The sequence below is a fragment of the Panulirus ornatus genome, chromosome 44 (assembly GCF_036320965.1).
Source record: "Panulirus ornatus isolate Po-2019 chromosome 44, ASM3632096v1, whole genome shotgun sequence".
NCBI lineage: Eukaryota > Metazoa > Arthropoda > Malacostraca > Decapoda > Palinuridae > Panulirus > Panulirus ornatus.
Genome location: NC_092267.1, coordinates 7,316,482 through 7,326,378, shown reverse-complemented (window position 1 = coordinate 7,326,378; position 9,897 = coordinate 7,316,482). Strand labels below are relative to the sequence as shown.

The following is a 9,897-nucleotide window of genomic DNA, read 5'->3' as shown; positions in this document are numbered from 1 at the left end:
AAACGGAAAAAGAAAAGGCGAGGGAAGGTATTTACGAATTTTGGAGGAAGTGAAAGAGCTGGCTTTTGAAATGTGCAAAGGTCATAGTTATTGCGGAAAGCATATGAGAAGGTAGAGAATTCCAGAGCTTGGACGTGTAGGGAAGGAAGCAGATATCAAAACGGCCTACCCTTGAGTTGCCAACGATCACACAATAATCATGTGACGCTGCATTTTGCCGAGTATTGCGTGGTCTAGCTAGTGGTGGGGGGAACACAAGCAGCCAGCTCTCGGGAGCAAAAGCCAAAGTAATACCTATAGAAGAGGGAAAGTGAACCAACGTTGCGGCATAGGGCAAGGGGGGTTAAGTTTGGAAGTTACTTTGAAGCAGTTTATAGTCTGATCGCTTTCGACTCGACTCTGTCAAGGAAGGATATAGAGCTAGAACCACCATAAATATGAGAGTAGCACTCCATGCAAGGACGAATCAGTCCCTTGTATAAGTGGAACACTATTCAAAAGAGGACTTTTGACATCTAAAACAGGACACCCAGTTTCGTTGAGGCTCCTGTATCTTTATTGTACTTTTATGTAATTGTTGTTCGGTGTAACGAAAGTAAGAAATTAGTGAGGACTTTGGACTGTCATGCTTACTTCTTGGTATCCATAAGAGGTGGTTGTGGCACGTTATCACGGCAACATGGAGTGTGCGTCGGGTGCCGGGTTGTGCTAGGGTTGCATGCAGGAGGCTCCTGAGTTGTGCTAGGGTTGTAGGAGGCTCCTGGTGCTAGGGTTGCAGGAGGCTCCTGAGTTGTGCTAGGGTTGCAGGAGGCTCCTGAGTTGTGCAAGGGTTGCAGGAGGCTCCTGAGTTGTGCTAGGGCTGCAGGAGGCTCCTGAGTTGTGCTAGGGTTGCAGGAGGCTCCTGAGTTGTGCTAGGGTTGTAGGAGGCTCCTGAGTTGTGCTAGGGTTGCATGCAGGAGGCTCCTGAGTTGTGCTAGGGTTGCAGGAGGCTCCTGAGTAGTGCTAGGGTTGTAGGAGGCTCCTGAGTTGTGCTAGGGTTGTAGGAGGCTCCTGAGTTGTGCAAGGGTTGCAGGAGGCTCCTGAGTTGTGCTAGGGTTGCAGGAGGCTCCTGAGTTGTGCTAGGGTTGTAGGAGGCTCCTGAGTTGTGCTAGGGTTGTAGGAGGCTCCTGAGTTGTGCTAGGGTTGCAGGAGGCTCCTGAGTTGTGCAAGGGTTGCAGGAGGCTCCTGAGTTGTGCTAGGGCTGCAGGAGGCTCCTGAGTTGTGCTAGGGCTGCAGGAGGCTCCTGAGTTGTGCTAGGGTTGCAGGAGGCTCCTGAGTTGTGCTAGGGTTGTAGGAGGCTCCATAGTTGTGCTAGGGTTGCAGGAGGCTCTTGAGTTGTGCTAGGGTTGTAGGAGGCTCCATAGTTGTGCTAGGGTTGCCGGAGGCTCCTGACTTGTGCTAGGGTTGTAGGAGGTTCCTGAGTTGTGCTAGGGTTGCAGGAGGCTCCTGAGTTGTGCTAGGATTGCAGGAGGCTCCTGAGATTGCTAGGATTGCAGGAGTTGAGGTACCGGCGTGGTACACTTTGCTTGCTTGCTAGTGGCAGAGATTTTTAAGCCACCCTACAACTCAGGAGATGCGGGCCCTGTGCTCTAGGGCTTCCCGCCGTGGGTGAGGGACCTAAACACACCAGGTCTAGGGCGTTGGCCTTGTTATCCCCGCCCGGTGCCCGCGAGAGCTAGGCTCCCCCTCTGAAGAGGCGGTTAAGTTAGCTCCGGGATGAGTAGCTGTGTCCAAAGAGGGAGTTGGATACGTCGAAACTGAGTGTCTCAAGCTTCTGACCTCTCCCCAAGCTGTTGGACTCCAGCTTAAAGCCGTAAGGGCGGCACATCTCGGTGGCATATGGTCAGGTCATTAATAATTACAACGGTATAACATTTTATCTTTCATCGCCGAGCATCAAGTGTGTGTGTGGGTGTGTGTGTGTGTGTGTGTGGGTGTGGGTGGGTGGGTGGTTGTGGGTGTGTGTGGGTGGGTGTAGTTGTGGTGAGGTCACACACACTTTGTCATCTGCCACCTAGTCATTGCTGACGTCTTTTGAAATGATTTGTGGGGGCGAGACTGAGTCGCTACAGTGTGTGTATATATATATATATATATATATATATATATATATATATATATATATATATATATATATATATATATATATATATATGTAAAAGATATTCCCTGACAGGATTATCTGAGCTGAAACGGGATACCTTGTGTTCTGTGGTCAGAATCAACAGCGTTATCAGTCATTGCATTTGTTTCTTGGGTTAATGTTATGGGCAAAAAAGGAGAGATATTCCGGTGTCTTAGACTCCAGGAGGGAAAGGTTTTAGTGTGGTTACATATAAGGTTTAGATGGCACCCCGAGCCGGCCAGGGTTGGAAAAATCATATAAGAAATTATAACGAGGTCTGTCTTTTGTTTTGTAGACCCACAGAATAAAAAATAGATGGGGTTTTGATAGTTTTAGGAGAGGTGGATGTTCGAATTTTTAGGCCCTCGCCGCCCCCACTGTGAATATTGTGCCTTGGGGTTGATAGGATGAAAGTAGGATCTCGCCTTTTTTTTTTAGGGGCGTCCCTTTCGAAAGGTATCGGGACGCTAGGATAAATAGAGGAAGATCCTTTTAGAATTTGAGGAGTCTGCCTAACACACAGACGGGCCATGGTGTTTACGTCAGTGGCGTAGGTGAAATCCCAGGTCTTGCTTGCGTGCTCCTACATTGGGCTGTTACATAAGGCTGCTCCTTACTGGCTCATAATACTGTTGCATTAAAGTAAAAGTTTAGCGTCTAACATTTTTTTCTGTCTGTGTGTGTTGAACGAAGGTGGTCATATGCCATTTATTTTTATCTGCCCATTGTCTTTTCTCGATCGTTTCATTCCTTTTTTTTCTTATAGAATTTGAAGGACATATCTTAATACGGATCTTGCTATACATTACGAGACTCGGAAGTAACACAGCTGCTTTTGTCGGCTATAGAGGATAAAACTGTGGTAATGGAAAGCTTTCAGTTGCATTAACCCCCCTTGAATATATATATATATATATATATATATATATATATATATATATATATATATATATATATATATATATATATTTCCCTCGTTTGCTATTTACAGCAGTTATAACGATATTCATCTGTCCCCTTCCCCCTTTTTTTATATATTAGTCCCTAAACAAGCTGCTAACCTCATGCGTATATCCCAAGCAGGCCCATACGCATGGATTGTGGTGGCGTACGATATTTTACACGCAATAGTAGCCCGATGGAAAGCTGAAATCTTCCGCACTTTTTCCCCCCACCTCCTCTCCTGCACACCTGTACGCCAGTCTGCCAGACGCTGCCAACCCGGTCGTAACTGCATCCAGTAATTACCGGGGGAATAACTTTTTAAGTCGTTATCGTCCGTGTTTGCCTGCTAGACTTGCTCCTAAGGCGAGATGAATTGGAATAGGATCCTCTTTTGTTAAGGTTAAGGTTGTAATGGAGGTTAGGAATATAGTTGCGTGGGGGTGTGTGGCATCGAGGTCGGCGGGAGTCGCTGGTGCAGCAGCGTTGGTGGAGAGGGGAGTTCGAAGTCAGACGGGCGTGAGACGCGGTGCAGACAACACGACGTGAACCCCAACCCCTTCCCCCCCGCGCCGTAGCACGTGGCGTCTCACTTGGAAAAAAAAAAGAGGGAATAATGTCGCCCGAACGTTTTTGGTCGAGCGGTGCCTCCTGAGGGGGAATTTCAGTCGTCAGTATGAATGACAAGACGGTGAAATGTGTCATGGCATGGTTCTCGATGGTGTCCTCCGCCACCGCTTGTTGGTTTCCAAAAAAATTTTTTTGGCGATGAAGACATTGGAAAATGACGCGCAAGAAGGAGACTTTGATCTATACTGTGAAAAGGAAATGATGTACACGGAGTTGGTGGAGGATGAGTGAGAGATTCTTGTCCTCCTGTGTGTGTGTGTTGACTGACGAATCAGTTTTAGTCAGATGTACTGAAAAGTTTCATATTTGTTTTTTTGGTGGGAAGTTTGTGGGAATAGGAGAGAAAAACAGCAAACTTGGTGATGAATATTGTGATATTGTGGGCTTCCCCCTTACGTCAGCAGCTTGGACCCTCTGTCCAGTACTTTCCCTTCGTAAATGTGTAGCCTACTGAATGTTGAAATGCTACAGATTGCACTTTAACGCTGAGTTGGATGTAAATATTTAACTTATCGTCAAGCGTGAGCTACGGAGGTACATTTGGTTACCTACATAAGTGTTACTGAGTTTCCTTTATATATATCTGTACATACGTACCTTAAATCATTGAAGTGGAGACTATTAAGTGAGTGGATTAAACTCGGATGTGATCCGTTCGTGTTGTGAACAACGTCCATGGAATTCTCTTCTGTATAGTGTCAATATTATATTACAATACCCGCCACCCACCCACACACTTCCTAGCCAAACCGTTTAGCCTTTATATACATTCAATTGACACTGCGGCATTTGCCTGAATCAGTTATCACTACGAAAATTCACGCCAGTAACCTTTTTCGTTTTCATATACTGTTGCTCTAGTTACTGCAGGGGCGACATGTAGCATTTGCTGGCTTCGCTAAAGTGCATTTAATGGCCTGCGTTTCGCGCGGCAGTGTGTTTACACAAGGGACACAAAGTGTTATGAAACGGCTTAAAAAAAAAAAAGATTCGCTGCAGTGTTGCACTTAAGGGGTTGAGTTCCACGTAATTATATTCACCTTTAGTGTAATTAAGTGTGGCGGTAGCCTCATTATATAAGGTGATTAGAATGCGTTAGATTTATAAGCTTAACCGATTTGGTTTTGCGTCGTGTAACACTTTGATACAGCCTAGCATGTTCGACGATACAGGAGATGTCAGAATAGACGACATTCACTGAGTTAACACTTAGAACATAGCCTTACGACCCTTGGTTTTGGGAATGACGTGACCTTAACTTGACCCTTGAAAGGTTAGGTCGAAGGCCAAGCCTTGATACTCACGGGTCATAGAGTCGTACTCAGAAGACTGGTTTTGTATGTCTTTATATGGACGAACTTACATAATAGGTGTCTGTCTCCTCGTTGCATTTTGTCTGCCCCCAGTTGCCGATGCCGCCCTAGCTGTACCGACAGCGTTCCTGTGACACTGCCTTTTCGTAGGATCTCCCTCGGTGATCCTGTGAGAAGTGCAGTACACTTGATGGAAAAGAAAGGGATTAGGTTATCTCTGTTACCACTCGCGTCAGACAGAACACCCGTATCAGTTCTGCTTCTAATGTTTTAATTAAGTATATATATATATATATATATATATATATATATATATATATATATATATATATATATATATATATATATATACAGTATGTTTGTATTACTTGCATCCCCATTGTTGCATTACTTTATCTTTTCAATATCCAGTCCTCACGATTGGGACCAATTGAACCTTTGAACATGATCATATTTGTAACAGGAGTTTAAGAGGACTGGGCGAGGTCATCGTGAATGCGTACAATAAAAAAAAGAAAAATGGAAGTTTTAGCTAACCATCCAAATTTTAATTCTCTCCAGATACACAGGATGCTTGCAACACCCAGCTTGTAGATGTTAACACTTGAATCACCTACGTGTATTTGTGTTTGTGCAACACATCTGAAACACCAGACTCACACAAAAAAAAAAACTTTTTAGTTGTTGAAGCAAGACTTAGAAAATGTTTTGATGGCTCTAAAGTGTTAGATGCGTTTTGTAGAACAGAAAAACGTTTTGTGTTCGTGATTTTATGAACTTTTAGAGAAGATACACCGTCTTATTTTGCCTGCCGAGGTCTCACATTGTCCTTGTTGCTGCCTTCGGCCTACTCCAGCGTCCAGGGACCCCGGCTTGGACAAACTCCCCGAGAAAGAAGGGAGGGAAATATTGTAAGTCTCGTGTGATCCGACGAGGTGGGAGGTAGTGTCCCGGAGCGCACAAGTTGGTGACTGGCGATGCTTTGGAGTGCCTGAGGAGATCAAGCCACCATGAAAAGCAGTGACAGCAACACTTACCTCCACCTCGGTGAAGTTTTAGAGGCTTGCTTGTGAAAGACTTAGACGACCTCCATATATTTATCATCTCCGATAGAAAGTTTAGCTTTGGCAGCAAGTTTGGTGTTGTGGTTTTTTTTTTTCCCCCCTTCAACATATCACTCCTTTTTTTTTTTTTTCTATCCGTGGCCTAAGAATGTAACATATCAGGTGTGTAAATAGTTTTTATAATGATAACAGTTGTGTGTTGGGATGTTCGTACTTCGCTGTGATTTTTTTTGGGGAGGAACTTTGGAACATCTTTTTCGTTTTTCGTCTTGATGTCGTCAGAGTGATAGCCTGTAAATTTTTTTTTCCTTTTTTTTTTTTTTTTGCTGTTGGTGAGGTCACCCGCATTTCTCGAGAAACACGCAAGCCCTTATGCAAACAGAGTTCATAATCACACACCTCTATGCCAAGTACTTTACCGTGTTACGGCACCGGAGCAAACTCATGTGTCTTATTCAAGAAACAACTGAAGTCACCGAGGAACAAGATGGATAGAAAACCCAGCCTTGCGGGATGCCACTTCGTACCCATGGTGCGTGTCTTTGCCCACGAGAAGAGTCGTAAGGACGTTGAAAAATGAGACATCTCATGAGCAGGGCACCGCCAGTCTCAGCCACGGCCCTTGTTCTACTGTGGGTGGTGGTTGTGGCAGTGAGAGGCCAGGGGAGTGACACGGGGTTGCTAGAGGCGCGGCGGGTCCACACCACCGTCGCCACGCCTCGCCCTCGTTTACCGCACGGGAGCCCATATGCAACCCAAATAGCTGGTGGCCCTGGGAGGCCAGTTCGCCAGCGGGTCACCCCGTACGTTTACACGACCCTGGCGGCACACGTCTCCCACGAACGTTCCAGACCCGTGAGAGGTACTTTACCCGAAGGTGGTGTTAGGGCACGAGGAGGAGGAGTAGTGCCCTCCCCCGACAACGCATTGGAAATCGATGTCGGAACTCCAGGTGACGACAATAGGTACACTGGAAAGTTTCCAGAAGAACTCGATCCCTATGTGTTCCGTAATCCCCACCTGCCACACAGTCGCTTAAGAAACCCGGGCGGCAGCAAGCGCTTGCCGGAGGAACTTCCCGACGAAGGGAGAGGGGCGGCGTACTTGAGCCTTTTGGAATTTTTAAAGTTACCGGCGTCGACGGTTCCTCCCGCGCCACTGGGTTTGGCTGGGAGCACGCGCGCCCACGTAGCACGCGGGCGGCGGCAGGTGGTAGCGCCCACTGGCATGAGACTCACCCCGCCCCTCAGGCTCCACCTGCACAACGAACCCTCCAGCCCACTCCCGCCCGCCACCTCACTCCCGCCCACCACCTCACTCCCCGCCTCTCCTGGCTCACCGTTCCTCTCCGGCGCCAATGGAGGGAAGAGGGCCATTGTTCACCAGTGCGACACACACAAAGCTAATCCAGTTGCAGTATTATTTGGAATCGACAGAAGCAAACGAGAGTTCATCAACGAAGTGAGGATGGAGACCCATTTCCTGAGGAGGGGGAAGCATGAAGATTTGCATACCCATAACCAAGTGAATGGGGGGAGCCCGGGTGTACGCAGGGAGCAGTACGGGGGCATTGCACAGGAGCCCAAGGCCCATCTTCTGAGGGCGCTACACAGCGGCCACCTCCCAACAACGTATCCGCCCAGCGTGGATGCCGAGCCTTTGGGCGCGTCCGGGGCGCCGCCAACAGCGGGCGCAGCACCAAGCCCTGAGGCAACCGCAGGTGGAGATGACGACCCACACACAACGTACGGTCGACCTCAGCCCTCGACGACAGTGGCTAGTGGCAGCCACTCGGGTTTCCTAACCACGGACGAGAATGATGGTCCGTGGGAGGTAATGGAGAGTGACGGACGCCCAAGGACATCACCGCACGGAGGAGACCATGCGACGGCAAGTAGTCAGAGCAGGGACAACGCTTGGAGGACCACGCCGGGCAGTGCTTACCACCAGAGACCGACCCTGGACCACGGAGAGGACCACACCACAACGACCGACGGACGGGACCATGTCCCCGTGACGGTTAAGCCCGACGCCGTCGGTGAACCGCACGACGGAGGTTACTACCGCGACACGAGCGCTGTCGGCACGACGACGGCGACGACGGAGGAAGGGTATACCGTGGGCACGACCACGCTCGGGGACGATGGGTCTACTGGCCCGACCTACGTCGGAGGTGATGATGACCCCCACGGTAACGCCGGCGATAACCCGGATCAGGGGACACCTACGGTCCAGCCAGACCGTGGTTCGACAGCCGCAGGCGGGGATCACCACCCGGGCACACCCGGCCGAGGTGTCGTTCGCCCTCCGTCAACACCTGCGCAGGGCTGGCGGCATCCAGAGCGAGGAAGTTCCCCGACAGGTCGTGAGAAGTTGGATGTCTTGGGGATAAAAAGCACCGAGCGGAAAGAATATTCTGTGGAAGTGGACGAGGAAAGGACAGACCGCTTCTGCAGGAAGGTGGAAGACGTGTTGGTATCGCTCGGTGCGAGATACGCCAGTTTGGACTCGAGTGACGAAGCCAACATTACCTCAGCGCCTAAGTCCAGTATTTCCGAATATGAGCAGTATTTGACGACGCTTCTCGAGGAGTTTAATGAAACGAAGACTCTCAATACGGGTGCGAGCAGCGGCGCCAATTTTCGCCAGTCGGGAGCGAAATCCGACGACGATAACTGCTCGCTGGTGACGAAGGCGTCGCCGACCGTGGAGGACTCGGCCTCCCCCCCTGCCGCGCCAGCCTCCTCGGCTGTGGACATCCGACTCAAAGACGAGGATGGCACGGTGGTGGAGTGGGATCTCTCGCCCGGACGCCGCTACTCAGGTGAGCGCCTCTCCCCTTGAATATAGGTATGCCCCAGTTCCCCAGGAGGAGGTGGTGTCCTCCTCCTCCTCCTCTTCCTCCTCCTCCTCCGGGAAGGTCTTAGCCAGAGCGGATCATTAACGTAACCTTGTATGTGTGTTTGGGCGTCGCTTTCGACAGCCTACTACTATCAAACTCCGACCCCCCCCCCCCCCCCCCTCCTTTACCCTTCCCAGCGGAAGCGTAGCGTGGTTAATTGCTCTTTGTTTTTACATCTTGCCTTTTAGAAAGGGGGTAGTTATGTAGTTTTTAAGCTGGGGCGTCTCAGGGAAAACACGAAAAACACATCACTAGTTGCATACTTTTGTAGGTCAGGATATTCGTGTGGGAGTACGACAGTCTTTCCAGGAAGTAAACATTCAGCATCCATTAGTATGTATATCCTGAATGAGGAGTTTATAGAAACATTACTCGGGGTTGGAGGTAGCCCTCGAGTTATATATATATATATATATATATATATATATATATATATATATATATATATATATATATATATATAAAATGTGTGCGTGTTTTTTGTCGTTTTGAAAATCTCACTCATGGCGTAATACAATAAAGGAACTGGGTTGCCAGACGTAGAAAAAATGTATCGCGAAGAGGATTGCAAAATGGCTCCGGGGTAAAGAAAACATTTTAGTATTACATTGAAAATATATGATACTGAAACGTATATATATATATATATATATATATATATATATATATATATATATATATATATGTGTGTGTGTGTGTGTTATTCTTTGTCGCTGTCTCCCGAGTTAGCGAGGTAGCGTAGTAAACAGACTAAAGAATGGCCCAACCCACCCACATACACACGTATATTCATAAACTCCCACACACGCACGTATACATACATATACATTTCAACGTATACATACATAGACATATGCAAGTATACACATGTACATATTCATA

At 48.0% G+C, this 9,897-nt stretch overlaps 1 protein-coding gene across 1 annotated transcript in view; it reads left to right on the top strand.

Moving 5' to 3' along the window:
• Positions 1 to 3,640: 3,640 nt before the first annotated feature.
• The window catches only part of LOC139762798 (uncharacterized), a 199,554-nt gene continuing 193,297 nt past the window's right edge, over positions 3,641 to 9,897 (top strand). The window contains exons 1-2 of the mRNA XM_071687953.1: positions 3,641 to 3,780; positions 5,611 to 8,937. Of these exons, the coding sequence (XP_071544054.1) occupies positions 6,690 to 8,937 (2,248 nt within the window). The 5' untranslated portion in view covers positions 3,641 to 3,780; positions 5,611 to 6,689. The remainder of the gene's footprint in view (positions 3,781 to 5,610; positions 8,938 to 9,897) is intronic.